Source organism: Onthophagus taurus, chromosome 1, assembly GCF_036711975.1.
Source record: "Onthophagus taurus isolate NC chromosome 1, IU_Otau_3.0, whole genome shotgun sequence".
Taxonomy (NCBI): domain Eukaryota; kingdom Metazoa; phylum Arthropoda; class Insecta; order Coleoptera; family Scarabaeidae; genus Onthophagus; species Onthophagus taurus.
The window spans coordinates 25,321,548-25,340,402 of NC_091966.1; the positions used below are offsets into that span (position 1 = coordinate 25,321,548).

General features: G+C 31.3%; 5 protein-coding genes across 5 annotated transcripts; 4 read left to right on the forward strand and 1 right to left on the reverse strand.

The window, feature by feature from the left end:
• Positions 1 to 2,848: 2,848 nt before the first annotated feature.
• On the forward strand, positions 2,849 to 4,470 carry LOC111418620 (PAPS transporter 2). The gene is made up of 5 exons (XM_023051215.2): positions 2,849 to 3,392; positions 3,447 to 3,673; positions 3,735 to 3,961; positions 4,023 to 4,204; positions 4,259 to 4,470. Exons 1-5 carry the CDS (start codon positions 3,115 to 3,117, stop codon positions 4,428 to 4,430), a joined length of 1,086 nt encoding a protein of 361 aa, XP_022906983.2. The 5' UTR covers positions 2,849 to 3,114; the 3' UTR covers positions 4,431 to 4,470.
• Positions 4,471 to 4,503: 33 nt separating this feature from the next.
• LOC111422331 (carbonic anhydrase 1-like) lies at positions 4,504 to 5,575 on the forward strand. Its single transcript, XM_023055539.2, has 4 exons — positions 4,504 to 4,650; positions 4,707 to 4,871; positions 4,925 to 5,178; positions 5,234 to 5,575. Exons 1-4 carry the CDS (start codon positions 4,518 to 4,520, stop codon positions 5,564 to 5,566), a joined length of 885 nt encoding a protein of 294 aa, XP_022911307.2. The 5' UTR covers positions 4,504 to 4,517; the 3' UTR covers positions 5,567 to 5,575.
• A 1,028-nt stretch (positions 5,576 to 6,603) lies between these two features.
• Positions 6,604 to 8,780, forward strand: LOC139431249 (uncharacterized). Its single transcript, XM_071198889.1, has 2 exons — positions 6,604 to 7,474; positions 7,936 to 8,780. The coding sequence occupies exons 1-2, from the start codon at positions 7,076 to 7,078 to the stop codon at positions 8,617 to 8,619; spliced, it is 1,083 nt and encodes a 360-aa protein (XP_071054990.1). The 5' UTR covers positions 6,604 to 7,075; the 3' UTR covers positions 8,620 to 8,780.
• Positions 8,781 to 11,727: 2,947 nt separating this feature from the next.
• LOC139429583 (uncharacterized) lies at positions 11,728 to 12,721 on the forward strand. Its single transcript, XM_071195469.1, has 2 exons — positions 11,728 to 11,736; positions 11,789 to 12,721. The coding sequence occupies exons 1-2, from the start codon at positions 11,728 to 11,730 to the stop codon at positions 12,719 to 12,721; spliced, it is 942 nt and encodes a 313-aa protein (XP_071051570.1).
• A 2,395-nt stretch (positions 12,722 to 15,116) lies between these two features.
• Positions 15,117 to 16,770, reverse strand: LOC139429585 (SCAN domain-containing protein 3-like). The gene is made up of 2 exons (XM_071195473.1): positions 16,563 to 16,770; positions 15,117 to 15,358 (listed from the first exon to the last, which is right to left on the reverse strand). The coding sequence occupies exons 1-2, from the start codon at positions 16,768 to 16,770 to the stop codon at positions 15,117 to 15,119; spliced, it is 450 nt and encodes a 149-aa protein (XP_071051574.1).
• Positions 16,771 to 18,855: the final 2,085 nt, after the last annotated feature.

The window sequence follows — 18,855 nt, forward strand, 5'->3', positions numbered from 1 at the left end:
AATAAACTAAGTAGTTGCATGGAAGCTTTTAATTTGACTCAGATCATTACCGAACCGACAAGAATTACTGGCTGCAGTATGTCGCTCATTGATTTGATTTTTGTGTCGAGTCCTGATATTGTGGCCGGATCGGGGGTTCTTCCTTCCGGAAATATATCTGATCATAATTTAATTTTCTGCAATGTACAGCTTGAGCAAATTGTGAAGCAACCCAAATATATAACAAAACGCTGCTATGGAAATTTTGATTACCAGGCATTTCTGAAAGACCTCTATAGAATTCCGTTCTATGAAATTTTCGATATACCAAACGTAAATCACAAGGTAGAATTTTTAAGTCATTATATATTGAGTGTTCTCAATATACATGCCCCCATTTGTCGGTTTAAGGTACAGAGACCCCCTGCTCCATGGCTGACGGAAACCATAAAATATATGCAACGTATTCGGGACGATGCTTTAAAGAATTATAAATTAAATAGATCTCCGGCTAAATGGCAATATTATAAAGATTTAAGAAATTTAGTAAAAAACTCTATTGAACGCGAAAAGAAAGCTTATTTTGAATGGCAGCTTACCGAACAGGGAGATTCCTGGCGTGCACTTAAAGAATGTGGTTTTTATTTCCGTCCATCCTACGAAATTCCAGCCCACCTGGCAGACGTGAATGAAATTAACAACTACTTTGTAGATATAACTTCCGCAATTGCTTCTGTTGACGTCGAATTATATGAATATTATACTAATAATACTACGAAAAATTCTATATTTAATTTCTCTACTGTTGATGAATACGATATTGAGAGTGTAATTAATAAAATTAGAAGCAATGCGACGGGCTGGGATGGTCTAAATATCACTACTGTCAAATACTGCTGTCCACACATCACAGCTTGCATTAAAGACATAATAAATAGTATTATAAAGGAGGGAACATTTCCATCTGACTGGAAAAAGGCTTTGGTAATTCCTCTGCCTAAAGTAAAAAATCCCGTAGGTCTCAACGATCTGCGACCTATTAGTATTATACCAGTTTTATCAAAGGTTGCGGAAAAAATTTTATGGTCTCAGATGAACGCTTATGTCACCTCAAATAATATTTTACCTGAATATCAGTCAGGCTTTCGATCCGGCTATGGGTGCACAACTGCGCTCCTAAATATTGTTGACGACATTATGAGGGCAATGGATGCGGGGCAGGTGACATTACTATGTCTTTTGGATTATTCTAAAGCTTTTGATAGAATTGACCACAGGATGTTGGCGGCGATTCTGCAGTATGTTGGTTTTGGTCATGCTGCTGTGAAGCTATTAAGTGATTTTTTATCTGATAGGCGACAATTTGTTGCATTGGATGGTAATAAGTCGGATGAGCGCCTGTGTGGCGCTGGATGTCCTCAAGGCTCCGTACTTTCTCCTTTACTTTATAACGTTTACACAAGTAATTTTTATAAGAGCATAGTAAACTGTAAGGGACATTGGTATGCCGATGATACCCAATTGTACATTTCGTTCAGGGAAGGTGACGTAATCCAAGCGTGTACTAATTTAAATACAGATATAAAAAATCTAGTTGATATATCTTCTCGACATGGTCTTTCTATTAATCCAAGTAAGTATTCTTTTCGGTCCAAAGAAAATTAAAGAGAGAATTCGCGACAAAATAAACATTCAGGTAAGCAATGAAAAGATTAAACTGAATAGTTGTATCAAAAACTTGGGAGTGCTGCTTGACGAACATTTGACTTTTAATCAACATATAAATAGATGTATTCGAAGAGCTTATGCCAATCTGAAATTCATTTATTGCAACAGAAATTTTTTAAACTTTAAAACGAAGCGAAATTTGTGTGACAGCCTTGTTCTATCACATTTCAATTACAGTGATGTACTATATCATCCTTTTTTAACGTGTGACCTTAAGAAAAAAATTCAGAGAGTGCAGAACTCTTGTTTGCGACTTTTATTTCGGTTAAGGAGACGTGACCATGTAAGTCATAAGTTGGTTGAAGTCAACTGGCGAAATATGAGATGTAGATGCCTGGCTCATGCTGCACTGTTCTACTTTAAAATAATATTGTATGAGAAACCTGCATATCTCTACAATAAAATCACTGTCAGGTCGGACGTACATACCCTAAACATTCGTTATAAAGGTACTTTAACGCCACCGCATCATAAAACAGAATTTTTCAAAAGAAGCTTTACTTATCAAATTGCGCGTATATACAACTCGATTATTGTGCGAGTCGGGGTATGTGCGACCGTGCGACTATTTCGATTGGCACTACAGAAATACGAAGCTATCTTGGATGGTTAATGTATCATTGATCTACTGTTTTACCGTTGTTATTGATGTTTATGTTTACACCGGTTTTTCGTACTGCGGACGTTCGGGTTTCGATTCGGACATTGTTTCATGAGTGTGCGCATCGCATTCGGTGAGTCCCTACTCCTTCAGATTTTTTTTTGTTTTTTTTTTCTCTTTTGTTTTTTGTTCATTCTTTATTTTCCTGTTGTGCTTGATCTTTTCTTTGCCATTTAAAGCATCATACATTGATATTATGTTTAATTTCTTTTTTTTTTTGCGTTTATCGGTACGTTATTGGCCATACATATTTAAAGCGCTATCTTGTTATTTTTTTTTTTTTTTGCGGTACCATGGAAGAGCGACTTATGTCGAATGTTACCGTATGATTGGAACACTACGCTTTTCGTTTTTATTTTATATAATTCATTTTTTTTTTTTGTTTTTTTTTTCCTCTTTTTGAATCACTTACATTAATTTGTAGTTATTAGTATGTATTGCTGGTGATCCAATAAATATTATTATTATTATTATTTCCAGGTTTTACCACATTTATATTTTGAGTTAAATATTTATTTAATTTAAAATAAGAGATGAAAAAACTTCATTACCGACCTAAATGACAACTATTTATGCAACCAAAATAACACCAATTCTAACATAACCTCTATAAATTAAATTTTACACGTATAACAAAAAAAAAGATTTTATATAATGATATACCTCAAACTAAAAAGTATTAAATAAACATTCCCAAATTTAATAAGACGAAAAATCCATAAATTGAGAAAAACCTAAACAACGAAATGTCTGTAAATGTACAAATAAATACTGATGATCGACAATTGGAAAATAATAAAATTGCTATACTTTGGTTTGATATTACCCATTATTCGCAGACAACACAATTCATATCTTGTTCAGTAGCAGTGTTTTTCTTTTATATCCTTTATGGATACATGCAGGAATTGATCTTTACATTGGAAGGATTTTCTCCATACGGATGGTTTTTAACATTAGTACAATTCGGTTTTTACACCATTTTTGGGTTCCTAGAAAATATAGGGAGTCTTTCAAATAGGAGGTATTTATCAAAACATATTTCAAATTCCTATTCCTAATCTGATTTAATTTTTAGAATCCCAATAAAAACTTATTTACTATTAGCCTTATTAACATTAGGCACAATGGGATTTTCAAATGCTTCATTAGGCTATTTAAATTATCCCACGCAAGTGATATTTAAATGTTGTAAATTAATTCCAGTATTAATTGGAAGTATTTTAATTCAAGGAAAACGTTACGGACCTTTAGATTTTAGTGCTGCAATTTTTATGTCTGTTGGATTAGCTTGGTTTATTTTAGGTATTAACTAAAAATTTTAAATCTTTTTGTTTGAAAAGTAATTAATTGGTTGTATTATTAGCTGATTCGAAAGTGTATCCAAATTTTAACTCAAATGGTGTTCTTATGATTTCAATGGCTTTACTTTGTGATGCAGTTATTGGTAATGTTCAAGAAAAATCAATGAAGAAGTTAAAAGCATCTTCTGCAGAGGTTGTTTTTTATTCGTATGGGATAGGATTTTTGTATATATTTTTTATAATGTGTTTAACTGGGGAATTAATAAATGGGATTCAATTTTTTGGGAAGGTAAAAATGTTTTTATTTTTATCTCCTTTGATGTTAATAATTAATAATAGCTTTCTTTTAGCATCCAATGGAAACTTATGGTTATGGATTCATTTTCTCAATAACTGGTTATTTAGGAATTCAAGTTGTTTTGACACTTGTAAAAACTAGCGGGGCTTTTGCTGCAGTTACAGTCACAACTTGCAGAAAAGCTGTCACCATGATTTTATCATTTTTATTCTTTAGTAGACCTTTTACATTCCAGTAAGAAATTTTTAGTAAATTATCTTTATCTTATTTAATTTATCATATTTTTAGGTATGTATGGTCTGGATTACTTGTTGTGCTAGGAATTTATATAAATTTATACAGCAAGAAAAACCCAATGTCTTTATCGGATATTGACAATAAATTAATGTTACTTATAAGGTATTTTAAGATGAAATTTTGTACTAAACGTTATACAGGACAGTATTTAGCTAATATTTAATAAAAAAGACATAAAAATAAAAGTGTGGGTTTTTAATTGATTTGTATTGTTTTTTTATATTTCTGAAACTCAACACACAAATCCAAAATGTTAAAAAAATTCAATTCCTTTGCATTCCTATTTTATTTTATAACTTCATCTTTGAAAGAACCAGTTTTTGGAATTGATGACGACTCAGAATCAAGATCCTTGATGAAATTACATCAATACAGTTATAGAAGTAAGTTAACGATATAATTTCAAATAAATAATTTTAATATAAACTTAAATTATTAGATATAGACAAATGGTATTCAATAAATCATCGATGTTCGGGCGGTTTACAATCGCCGATTGATATAAATATGCGTCAAACAAAAAAGGAAATATTTCCCAAATTTACAAGGACCAATTACTTCATTAAACCATTAACAACAAAAATAACGAAAGGAAAATTTAACCGTAAAAATAAATTATTATAAGCAATCTCAAATTTAGAAGAAACGAAATTTTAGTTATGGTCCTTCCAATATATGAACAAGATTATCCAATACTATTAGGTGGACCATTAGAAGAGCCGTATCGTTTCAACCACGTTGTATTTCATTGGGGAAAAAGTGATAATCTTGGAAGTGAACATGCGATAAACGGAAAAAAATTTCCTTTAGAAATACAAGCGGTTCATTACAATGATAATTATGACTCGTATTCTGAAGCGTTAAATTCCCCAAATGGAATTGCGATAGTATCATATCTTTTTAATATAAACGTAAATTTTAAATTGGCATTAATAATTCTATAAAGCTATTTCTTTCTATTTTTAGGAGAAAACTACTGGTGATTTAGCCTTAGATCTTATTCAAAAACCATTTGAAATGTTGGCAAGTGTACCTACAGGTGAAGTTGAATTGGATTACGCTTTTCCAATCTCTTTGTTAACACCGCCTATTTATAAACGATATGTAACCTACAATGGGTCCTTAACGTTACCGCCCTGCAGCGAAAACGTTATTTGGATCGTTAATTATAAACCAAGATCAATAACGATGTTGGAAATGGAAAAATTTCGAATGTTATACAATAATAGCGAGGGCCTTATCAATAATTTTCGACCGCTTCAAATGACTAATCAAAGAGATATTTATATTGTTAAATAAATTTAGTATGTTTTAATTAACAAAGTTTATTTTTTTTATGGTGAAATCTGTCTTGGATTTCTTTGACGTGTTGAATACGATGTGGACGCAAAATCACGTAATGTTTTTGTAAAGTACAAATGTCACCTGCAAATATTTTCCCTAATTTAAAAATGTAAGTTAATTTTTTATCACAAAATTCATTATCTAATGCCAAATACTGACCATCACAAATGGGTGAACCAAAACCCATTATGAAATATCTTGCTTTCTCCAAGAAATCTGCTATTGTAATTAATTAGTAAGGCAAGTATTTTACATATATTTACACAATATTACTATGGTATTTAGTTTCTTAAAGTAGAGTCATTTTAAAATTGAAAATACAACAGTTGTAAAAAAGGCAAAACGAAGTTTGTATTTAGCATTGACGTATTGGGTTAATAGTCGTGGATCGTGGAGTACTTTATTTGACATGACCTAGAACGGGGATGGCGAACCTTTACGTATCAACGTGCCATTTTTCTAAAGAAATGATTAATATGGCCATAGACATGCCACAAAAAATTTTAATTTTGTGATTATTGGAAATATAATAGTGATAAATACTATCAACTCAAAACTCTTTATTTACTACAAAAAAATAGGAACATTTTGCAATGTTTCAATTATACGCGTAATTTAAATTAAAGTAAAATTAGTGAGACTTCTAATATAAATTCTATAATTCTAATTTTGGAAGACATATGTTGATCTACAATCATAACTTTGATATCCAACAAAATGTTTCTTTACTACACAAACAAAACAAAGGTTTCAAGCTAAATTTGCTGGAAAACTATCAAAGTGACAAGTTCAAACTATTAATACCAATTTACGTAATTAATGAAAAGATTAATTTTGTTTGACGAACGTAATATTTGCAATATTCGTTAAGCAAAATTAGCCGTTTCATAATGTGTTAAGTACAAAATTTTATCTAATTCCATTGAAAAGGCAATTTTTGTGCAAAACTTGACTTATTCTATTAGTGACAGAAGTCAATTTATCAATTTTTTCGAAAACTGCTATTAAAAGTTGACTTTTGCGTAGTACTTAGCGACCGTCAAAACGATAGTTTTTTGTCAACAGGACGTAATAGTATATTGTTTTATATGGAAGAGAAGCAGTGCTTTTTATGGCGTGGTCTGTCGCTAATGACAGATGAGCCGTTAAAATTGTGGCGTGTCCGACAGTTTGCCGGACGAACGAAGTGAGTCCGGCAATGACGGACCAGCCACAAACGAATCTGCTTCTCTTCCGAATAAAACATAGTATTTTTTCTTCAAACGTTGCAAATAATTGCAATATAAATTTTAATAAATTTAATAAAATGACAATTAACTTATTATGTATTAATGAGAAATCGAAGGACGTCATGACAAAATAACGTTAGCAACGACGACGTAAATTTGACAACCAATAAAAAAAAGTAAACAGTTTTGCGCGAATTTTAACTTTTAACTGTTAGTTAAATTTATTTTGTACAAAATGTCGTCCGAAATTAACGATATCGCGAAGAAGGTAATAGAAAATAGTTTATTACCTTCGAAATCTACTAAAATATATAATGGTGCGTACAATAAATTTCTTACATGGTGTAATAAAAAAAATATAAAAGACTATTCGGAAAATACATTACTAGTGTATTTTTACGAATTAGTAACCGAATCTAAATGGAAATGTTCCACTTTATGGTCTCAATACTCCATGTTAAGAACAGTATTGAACATTAACTACAATGTTGACATATCGAAATATATGAAACTACGAGCATTTTTGAAAAAACAGAATGAGGGCTATAGACCCAAGAAATCAAAAGTATTTACAAAAGAACAATTTGACAAGTTTTTGGATGAAGCTCCAAATGACAAATATTTAGGACTTAAGGTAACTTATAATCCGTTCACAAAATTCCCGAGATGTCAAAATGACTTTAGGTTGGTTAAATACATAAATCACTAGTTTAATTTTAATAAATTATTAAAAAAAAAAGAAATTAAATTTATATTAATACATCCTGCGCGGGAAGCGACTAAAGTCGTTTTGCGCGAATTTCATATGTTGAGCGGGAAGCGACTAAACTCGTTTTTTATGGATTATGGATAGACGGTAACATTTTGGCGGCAAAATGCCCGCGCAAGATGTGTTAATAAAATTTAATTCAATAATAATTTAATTTTATTCATTAGGTTTTTTTTTTTTTTTTTATTAATAATTTATTAAAATTAAACTAGTGATTTATTTAAAACAACCTAAAGTCATTGTCAAAATATCGGGAGTTTTGTTAACGGTTTATAGATTATAGGTGAAATACACCGAAATGGAAGATTTAAATGTGTTATTTTCAGGTTGTTTTAATAATTGGAATATCGGGGGCATGTAGATGCGATGAGTTAGTAAATTTAACACTAAATGACGTAGAAAGTTTAGGATCCGTCATTCGTGTAACTATTCCTGATAGTAAAACTAACAAATCAAGGTCATTTACAATAATTGGAGACAAGTATATAAACCTATATCAAAAGTATGTAGCATTGAGACCTCAGGACTTTGAAAGTAGAAGATTTTTTTTAAAATATCTTAATGGAAAGTGTTGTCGAATGGTTATGGGAATTCATGTGATTGGTAAAATCCCTCTAAAAGTGGCCACATACTTAAATTTACCACAACCAAACGAATATACTGGACATTCATTACGAAGAACGTCAGCCACTTTACTTGTAGATGGAGGAGGCGATCTTACCTGTTTAAAAAGACTTGGTGGATGGAAATCCGGCACAGTGGCTGAAGGCTACATAGAAGAGTCGATGTTCAATCAAAATGAAAATGCAAGAAAAATTTTATCAAGCCATAACGTAGACGTTAACATAAATAATGATTCAATTCATGATAATACAGTAATTTTTAATGACAGTGAAAACATCTCCAGAGAAGTTTCCACCAAAAAAGGAGTAGTTCCCTCAGAAGAAGTAAACTTTTGTGGAGCTGTTTTCAAGAAATGCACAGTTAATATTAATATTTATAAAAAATAAAAATATTAAATTAACTTTTTTGCACTATCATGACACTATATGTTTAAAGAATTATTCAAAAAATCAATTGTCACTTAATGGTTTATTTCTTCATAAAAAGTTTAAAATGTGTCAATTTTTTTGTGTTTATTAAAATTTAAAATATAAGAGATAATTATTTGTTTTGTTCTTTAATTTATTTAGTTTTTTTATGTGATATTAATTTGAGATGAAAATAAGAAAGCAAACAATTAAAAGGTTAGTTTCATTTTTTATTAATTTTTAAAATCTTTACTTAGCGTCCGTGAAGCAAAAAAATATCTTTTCCAATACGGCGCTAAAGTGACATGTGCTTCAGCGCTATGGCGCTAAAGTGAAATTTACGCTGAAGTACTTTTTTGCTATGTTGATCTTACCAACCGTCGTTATGCAACAATGACTTACTTCTACCGCGAGTAAACACGACAACAAAGTTGTCATTTAATGACGTTTGAAGAAAAAAGTCTTTTTTGTAATTCGCGGCGGTAACGAAAGCTCTAACAGTACTCAAACGAGTGCTGTAATGAGACTCCTTACAGCATCCGATGCTGTAATAAGATTTTAGTAACATTTTATGGAAGCAGTTCAAGTTGGTGACATTGGGTCATTAATTTTTTTAGTTGTCAATGTGACAATTTTTGTCTATGGATGTTTAAACACGTTCCTAGCATCGAATACAAGGTCATCAATGATGAGGACATTGAACACTGAGCAATTTCTCTTATTTTGGGAGGTGTACATGAAACATTTTTTTCAGGTGAATACATTTTGTGTTTTGACAGTTTCTAATTGTCAATTCAAATTTCTATTTTCAAGTATTACCAACTGCTGCATACCTATTTCCCTACATTGTCAAAATTTATTTTATTTTTGTTAAAACAAAGGATAAAAACGCGAATTACAAAAAATAGCATAAAAAACACGTTTCATAAGACTTAAAGCACTCATTCATTAAAAAACTCGTGGCTTCGCCACTCGTTTTTCAACTTGAATTCGTGCATTTCAAGCGTGTCTTACGAAACTTGTTTTTTAATATACTATTACGTCCAGGGCGCAAAAGACTTTTACGTCCAGCTACGACAATCAAATAATTTGATACTATTAATTGTTAATTTATTGTTATGTACAAATTATAAACACAAAATAATCAACATTTAATTATTGTTTTACCGGTTTCAGGCTGTAAGAAGGTTCTTAACATTCACAAAACTTGGTTTGTAATGTACCTTATAACTGTATTATTAATGTGAAAATAACATATCGGTAATGTAAAAATGACATATTGGTAATGTTATATTTTTACAATACAGGAAAAGAAGCTACATATTTAATAAACCTTTATTATGAAAATTTTAAGTAACAATGGAACAGAAACCTAATGCTACTTTTAATAATAGTAATTATTTATGTTCATCGTGCAATAGAACAACTCGAAAATGTGTGATGCATTAGTTAGTTTAGGTAAATTAACGTCACTCATTTTACAAATTATTGAATTTTTAAAAAATAAAATATTTGTTGACAAATAAACATCTTTGTGACTACCTAGCAACCAACTTGTATAACGACTTTGACTTTTACGGAAAAAGTTGCAAATGAATTTTTGATTTACTATTGTTCGCATTAAAGTCATCAAAATGCGAAGGTGGTCGCCTGAAACCGATAAACTATTGAACAAACCTCGATGTTATGACACATTACAGCCTTAGATGTCTTAAACCTGACATCTGCGGCTGTAATAAATGTCATAACATTTCTCGGTATGTTAATAGCTATTATCATTTCATTTCATGATTAAATGCAAATTTATAATAAATTATAATAGTACATTTGTTCAATATGTGAGGTTAAATCGATGTGACGTTACGTTTTTGACAGAACATTAAATGAATTCTTAATGTCATTATCTTGAATTTCGTCTTTTTATTAATTTATAACTTGATTTCTCGAACGATTTTTTTTGCTCGCTAAAGCTCACAAAAAAAACTTTCGTTCTCGAATGCAAAAGTGTCATTTCGCTATCTTATATCAAAAATAACTATGTAGTAAGGGAATGGAATTTATTACATCACTAGTGATTTAATGAAATAATTACATCACTAGTTGTAAAAAAAAGTAACGTTATATAACGTCAGAAAGACATGTAAAATTTTATTTTCATAATTGAATTAGATAAAATAATCTAATTATCATTCTCAAAATTTCAAATTTTAATTCAAAAATTTTCTCTCCCTCTTTCTTTATAACACCAATGATTTTTGGTCGTTTTTATACTTCCTGGTTCTCGCAACTCGCTTGTTGACTTCACTTGCAAATAAAATACGTAGTTCAACCATTTTAAAATGTAACGTGCTGTAATCAAATGTTATTTACCAAAATGTTTTATTGAACAAACTACAATGTTTTTCAAGATTTGATTGTATTTTAAATTTTAAACTCTAAACAAGTACATAAGTACTTTTGTAATTTAATCTATACATTTTTACGTTGTATTTATTGAATTAATATTTGATAAATTTGCTAATGTTAAATATCGATATTTCTGCAGAGTCTCTAAGGATGCCTTTAAGACGAAACTAGTCCGACAAAAATATAACAAAATAAGCTAGTGAAAGTACAACAACATATTTTATTTAAACCTTACATTACGTTAATCCGATAAAATTAGAAATAAAATAATTTTTACAAAAATTATAAAAGAATTAACAGTTTCTTAGAACGCATATTTTCGGATGAAATACCCTTGTATCTTACGTTTTCGACGTACAAAAATTAAAATGTCGTTGTTTACCATTTACCTGTTTCTCTAGGAACCTCTTTCCAATAGTTAACATTGCTTGTTTTCTTAAAATTGTAAAATATTTTTGTATTGTCTTCGTCAAAAAATTTTCGTTAAAAATGAAACAGGTAATAAAAAAAATAAGGTCATAAAATGTGATAAATTCTTGGAAAAAGTGGTAAGGGCGGTTTATTTCCATACCACCCTCTCTTTATTGTTGCACTAAATAAGTGGAAGTGGAAATACCGACTTACTTTTGGGTACTATATATAAACCGTTTTCACTTTTTCAAATTTACTTATGTTTTTAACATGGCTGAGGTAAGTTGGATATTTGGATCGTAATATTAGATATAATATATATTTTTTTTAGACTGATGAAGTGTGCATGATTGAACTGCGTTCGTTTGAAGCAGAAGAGTTAGTTAACCGCCTGAGAGGATGGGGTTTCATTCCTAAGGAAGGCGATTACAAGTGTCCACAATGCGAGTGTCCGCTAGCCCTACAACAACAGGGCAGAGCAGATGGGTATTTGTGGGTCTGCAATTTTGTTTCGATTAGGAAACAAAAAAAACAAAAGTGCGATAAGACTGTATCGTTTCGAACCGGTACGTTTTTTGCAAATTCTAAATTAGCCATACCTCAAATTTTAGGATTCATCGATTTGTGGGTAGAGAAGGCTCATCTTGCACTCATCTCGAAACTAGCTAAAATGTCTTTACAATCTGCGGTCTATTGGGCATCGTTCTGTCGGGAAGTCCTATTAGACAAATACCTGATGCACCCGGAAATGTTAGGCGGTCCGGACTCTGTCGTCGAAATAGACGAAAGTCAATTTGGCCGACGAAAATATCATCGTGGACACCGCGTTGAGGGTCAACGGGTTTTTGGCGGGTATGAACGAGGTACAGGGCGTGTGTTTATGGAGGTCGCAGATAACGGATCAACGGATACTCTTCTGCCAATAATCAAAAAATGGATTCGGCCAGGGACCACCATTATTTCCGATTATTGGAAGGAGTATAATTGTTTGGAGCGGGAGGGGTACGTACAATTAAAGATTAACCATTCGATAAATTTTGTAGATCTTGCTAAGGGTAGCATGTCCTTTTCTGGTCGTACAAAGGACCAGCTGCCAGGTAACCTTGCACGATACATGTTCAGCAAGTCATGTGCAGAACGAAGGGTAAACAAGACCGAAGAATTTTATCGAATAGCTGCCTTGATGTATGACCCCACCAAACCAGACACACAACGTGATCCGGAGGAAGTCAGTGATGAGTATGTCGACAAAATCGATAATTAAAATAGTCAAAATTTGGCAATTTCAAATATTAGTATTTGTAATAATTGGATAAATTTTTTGTATAAGCATATACTTAATTTTTGGGTTGCGTCTCTGTTCACTTCCTCGTAGTGCAACCTGGGTAACGCTAAGAACAGAGTAGGTACAAAATATTAATTTTTTTGATAGGTGTAATTTTTGATAGCCCGAAATGTTAGGTCGGGTTCGGAGCAGGGGGTGGGTTGTAAATTCCAGGTTGGGTTTGTTGCAAAAAAGCGTTCCATTTGGATCCACCTAATTTACTGATCTATTTTAGAAATTTGTATAAAGATTCGATTTTAAGATAGGTTAATTAACATTTAAAGTAGTGCGAATTCCCCCAAAGGAAGAAGGGGGGTTGTCAATTTATCGAAAACTTAAAGGTGCATTTAAATCAAAGCGAACAGAAGAACGAATTCTTTCGCGTTCGCATATGTTCCGAACCGTGTTGGTAAATGAGCGAATCATCAAAGGAAATCGGTGCTCAATGTGGACGGTGTAGCTGGACGAATAGCTGCACTGAGGGAAATTATTCTTGACTTTCAAGAAAAAATTATTTATTGATTTACTTTCAAAAGAATTCGTTTTCTTGAGAATCAAGAATATTTGTATACTTGCTTTGAGAATATGTGGTTTTTCTTCAGTCAACACAATGATCATCTTGTGTATATGTTACCGCTAAAGTGTATAATGTTGGTATTCTATGAAATAACTAGTTATTTTATGAAATATCGACCCACAATAGTTAAAGTATAAAATGGGTTATTTATTTCATACTTTAACTAGTTATTTCATAGAATACCTAGTTATTTCATAAAACAACGAAGTTCTATAAATTAAAGTGTGAAATGGCGGAAAAAAATTACTTAAATATGTATTTTACGGCGTGACTTTTGTCGGTAAATAAAAACAGTTTGAGAATATAGTTATGAACTTTATTAAAAAATAAAGATAAACACTTCTAAGAATATTAAAAAAATAAATAAAAACACTTCTAAGAACATTAAAAAAAAATAAATATCCTTTAAAATAAACTAATAATCATGAGATCAATAATCATTAAAAGTTATTGTAAATATATCACATTAAAATAAAACGAAATTTTTAATTATTTTATTATTTTCTCTAACTATTTATTTGTGCACGGATTACTACCATGACATTTCGAATTACATAATAAATTACTTCGTTTACATAAGCATTTTTTTGTTTTACATTTTTTTGTGCAAGCACATTTTTAAAGCCTTGCCCCGTACCAATTGACTGAGCAATTGCCACCGTCCGCAGCGACATCTCTTTAGAAGGAACTTCTATTGATTCAATTCTTCAATTGATTAATTATACCATTTCTTGTGCCCAATTTATAGTAATTATCGTCAGTGACTTCTAGTACAACAGCCAATACAGACCTTGGATCACCTCTTCCACGGTCTACATCGGGAATTTTGACACGAACAGCCGAACCAACATCTGCCGAGGGGTGTAACTTATCAGAAGTAATCTTCATTTTTTGGCTTGTTGACATAAACCTTCTTTAGCATCGTTACGTTCATTTATAATCGAATTTCTTTTGTAACATAATAGGCATAGGTGACTTGGATCCATTCTATCGCCGTCTATATTAAATGTTTCTACTGTACATCTGAAATGCACTGGTTTTAAACAGTCAGTGCAAAGGCAACAATTCTCTAAGCAATTGTCCAAACAAATTATACATTTTCTTTCTTCAATTTCTTCATTCGTTTCTTCATTATCCTTGTCGGCGTTGCTAACATTTTCTTTATCGTTGTTGTCGACGTTAGATTGTTCTACATGTGTCTCCATGCCTTGCAAAAGTTTTTTTAAATCCTCCTCATCTTGTATTGAAGAAATGATTTCTTTCGGCAAAGAAGACGTTGTTAATCCAACTTTCGGGTCCACACCAAACATTGCCTTGTAAGGTGTCCTTTTAATACCGGAATGGTAGGCGCGATTTTTCATAAATTGAACAAATTGTAGTCCTTTATTCCATTTATTGGTATTATTTTGTTGCATCCAAGTGGTGAGCATGTTTTCAATATCTTGGTTCGCCCTTTCGACGCTCCCTTGACTCTGGCTATGCCTCGGCTTACCATGTACAAGTTTCAGTTCCGGCCACATTTTTTGTAAGCTTTCTATCAGTTTATTACAAAACTCACGACCATTATCGGATTGCAATATACTTGGAGCACCAAAAAGGAGGAATATCTCAAGTATATGCAAAGCAACTTCATCTGCGCGCTTTGTTTCTAACGGTTTTAGTACAACAAATTTTGTCAGATGATCCTGATATACCATAATAAATTTATAATTTCCATCTGGATGGGATTGGAAATCAATAAGATCCACCTGACAACGACTATTTAAATGTTGTGAAATTAACGGTTTGCTGACAGCCTTCGCAGATGTTTAAGAAACTCTTTATATGTTTCTGCGTTATATTTTTATATTTTTTATTTAATTCTTTAATCATCCTATCTCTGCCTCCATGTCCAATTGCAAGATGAATGTCATAAAGCACATCAAACAAATCTTCTTGTGTAACATAAAAGATTACTTCACTATCATTTTCTTGCATCGGTACAATTAATTTTTCAATACCTGTTATTACAAATACATAATCATGAAAAGATTGAATTGAAGTCTTTTAGAATAAGTATACAAAATTAATATTGTTGCAAAATATACCTGTTATTTGAAGCACGTCGTAATGTTGCAGCAACCAATAATCTCGGGGAATTTTTTTCTGTTTTGTTTTGGAATGTTTCACATCTCTTATTAAATTCATATATTTCTCACTTGTTAATAAGGCACAGTTTGTTTTAGATTCATTTTTATTTATTAAATCTGTAAATTTTAGTTTCATATTTCTTTTAATATCACTCACTTCCATTGTTGTATTTAAAAGAGTACACAGATCTCAGATCCACGTTTGAAACGTTTGTTTGTAGAGTGGTTTTTTTTTAGGTTAAGTTTGACGGTTCATTATACACTTTTGATGTAATGTAACCGCTATTCTATGAAATAACTAGTTAAAGCATGAAATAGTTTTTTATTACATGCTTTAACTATTACAAATAGTTATTTCATGAAATAACTAGTTATTTCATGGAATACCGAATTATACAGTTTAACGATAACATATATATAAAAATATGATAAGTAGAGTCCGGAATTTTATGCACAAAATTTATGCAAAATATGCGCATATATATGCAGTAAATATAAGAAAATATGTAAATTTCGTATAAAAATATGCAAAGTTTATGTTAAAATATGCATGCATTTTGTACTACTGTTAAAATAGTATATTAATTTATATATAAAGTCGGTATTTTTTTAATAGGTTCAATTCAAAATAACATCTAAAGATTTAAATACTCTATTTTATTAAAATAAAAAAAAATACAACTAAATAAAATATATTTATAAACAGGCGACTACAAACTTCAGCATACACAAAAATCGATATATATATATATATATATAAATATTTAAATGATATAGTATTGTAATGTATAATTGTAATGTTATAGATAGTTTACAATTATATATTTTTGAATGTTCTCAACTAAGAAGTTACGTCGTCTATCAGACAGTATCTGTTTGTAGCTCCAGAAACTCCTATCTACATCTACAGATGTTATGGGTGCATATTTAAAGTTACTAATTAAATTTGGCTCAATATTAAACTGATCGCTTAAATATCCACCAATTATTTTAGCCGCCTTTGATAACAATATATAACCGTGATTTTTTTCTAATACTTCATAAAACATTTTATTAATAATTTGGACTACTTTACCATTTACTTTTTTAATACCAGTCTCAAATTCCTCTTTTAATCCAACAGACTTATTTAGTGACATTGCTTGCATTTCTAAATTTAAAATAATCCTACTAACAAACTCATAATTACTTTTAATAAACACTAATTCTGAACCTAATGTCGCTTTTTTTAATAGTGCTTTGCATTTTTTAATTGCTTGATTATTTTCATCCTCAAAATCCATGATTAATTCCTTTATAGACGTAAAATGTAGGGCATAAAATGTGGCGGCATTTAATCAGGTACCCCAACGTGTAATGACAGGTTCTGGTGGTAGGTTAACATTAAGCAATTTTTCCTTATATAGTTGGATCCTGAGGAGAGACTTCAAAAATATTTTTTTTACATTGCTAATTAATGCATTTACGTCTGGAAATTGATTCCTAATTTCCTCTGCTACTCTATTCAAACCATGAGCTAAGCACGTCACATGAATTAAATTGGGGTACAACATTTTAAGTTGTTGACCTGCTTTAAACATATATGTGGCAGCATCCGAAAGCAAAAGCAATATTTTTTCAGTTGGTACAATTTCCGGAAGAAAAAAATTCATTCATTCATGGTTAGTTTAGTCTAATTGTTTGCAAGCAATTAAATATGATTTACCAGCAAATGAACTACTTAAAACACCTATCAGCAAGTTCGCAATATATCATCCACAACAATCGGTAGTTTCGTCGACTATTAAATATACGTAGTGGTTTTTGACTACTTCTTTGATAGTGCTAATTATTTTAACATACTCCTCATTTACGTAACCCTTGCGCAAAGTACTTTCATCGGGTAGAGTACGCCCAGAATACTGTTCTAAAAATTTTTTTAATTCAGGATTATATCAGGTGGTTATAGGAGTACGTTTCCATTATTTACACCCGTAACTACAATTCAAACTGGTAGAATGGATTATAATTTTAATCTAGACTCTGTAAAGTGTAATTATTAGTTTTATTCAAATGTACATTGAAAAATATGACAAATATAAACTTACCATTTTACCACATACTTTACAAAACACATTTTCTTCTTGTAGAATAAGTTCAGGAATTGCTTTTATCCAAAACAACATCAAATAATTTTTCACCTTCGGCATTTTTGAAATACTTAAAAGTTTGTACATACAAAGCGAAAACTAAAAAGAGATCCGAACAGCTTAAGATCGACTCGTAGAATGATGTGTTTTCAAATAAATGTAACTTCGTGGACATCATTTTTTATTTTAGACGCCAGCTACATAAAGATCCGCGTCGGTTAATCGTACTATCAGCGGTAAATAATATGCAATTTGCATAAATTCCGGACTCTAATGATAAGCTTGGACCAAGAGAAATCTTCGTTCAAGAATATCTTTCCCTCAGTGTGACATTTATTTGCAAAACCGATTTTTTTAATATTAGTTATGTTCGATAACCAGTGCGTGATAGTGAGTGTTATTCCATGGACCACCCCGTGAAACCATAAATCTATTAGTACTATACAATTAATAGAACTTTCATGTATTTTTAAGAGTACTTTCGTAATGACGGTCAGAAACTCCTCAAAATTATGAACTAAGGGGATGAACTCTTCAAGTGGTTCATACAATAACTTAACGAACAACATTACGATAATGTTTGCGGATGACACATCGACTGTGGCGAGGTGTAGCACTGATTATGAAATCCAGAAAATGGATTCTGGGTTGGAAAATGGATCCTGGACTGTCCTTGGACCAATCATATTGATTTCCTTGCTGGCAAGATCAGTCATTTCTCCTATGCCATTCGGAATATTTCCAGATCAGCTGGCATTGAGGCAGCATTAAGTGCCTATTATGTTTATGTCCATTCCTTGCTAAGATAACTCCATGTCTTCTGGAGCCGTGGTGTTGGTATAGATAGAATCTTCATACTACAGAAGAGGTGTGTAAGAGCAATCTTTGGTCTAAAAAATACTGATAGCTGTAGAAGTTACTTTAAAGACTGTAAAATACCTACCTTGTATGGAATTTATATTCTGGAATGTGCTGTATTGGTTCGGAAGAATTACTTTGAATTTTTCAAAAAATATGAAATATCACATCCTCGAAATCGCGCGGGAAGGTGAATCTGGTGCCACCAAAAACGCACTTTACTAAGATTCAGAAGACGGCTCTGTACCAGAGTATCAAGATCTTCAATCACATTTCGGAAGGTACAAAGATCCTGCCAGTTCCAGGATTTCGGAGAAGACTGGGAGCTATTGTCACGGAAAATCCGATGTATACCATTGACATGTTTTTCCAATTTGATGT

Coding starts and splice junctions, on each gene's coding strand:
- LOC111418620 (XM_023051215.2), top strand. CDS start 3,115: ATGTCTGTAAATGTACAAATAAATACTGATGATCGACAATTGGAAAAT. Junction 3,393..3,446: donor GGGAGTCTTTCAAATAGGAG/GTATTTATCAAA, acceptor TTTAATTTTTAG/AATCCCAATAAAAACTTATT. Junction 3,962..4,022: donor GGATTCAATTTTTTGGGAAG/GTAAAAATGTTT, acceptor GCTTTCTTTTAG/CATCCAATGGAAACTTATGG.
- LOC111422331 (XM_023055539.2), top strand. CDS start 4,518: ATGTTAAAAAAATTCAATTCCTTTGCATTCCTATTTTATTTTATAACT. Junction 4,651..4,706: donor ACATCAATACAGTTATAGAA/GTAAGTTAACGA, acceptor TTAAATTATTAG/ATATAGACAAATGGTATTCA. Junction 4,872..4,924: donor AACGAAAGGAAAATTTAACC/GTAAAAATAAAT, acceptor ACGAAATTTTAG/TTATGGTCCTTCCAATATAT.
- LOC139431249 (XM_071198889.1), top strand. CDS start 7,076: ATGTCGTCCGAAATTAACGATATCGCGAAGAAGGTAATAGAAAATAGT. Junction 7,475..7,935: donor ACAAATATTTAGGACTTAAG/GTAACTTATAAT, acceptor TGTTATTTTCAG/GTTGTTTTAATAATTGGAAT.
- LOC139429585 (XM_071195473.1), bottom strand. CDS start 16,770: ATGGATTTTGAGGATGAAAATAATCAAGCAATTAAAAAATGCAAAGCA. Junction 15,359..16,562: donor TGGTATTAAAAAAGTAAATG/GTAAAGTAGTCC, acceptor TTGTAATAACAG/GTATTGAAAAATTAATTGTA.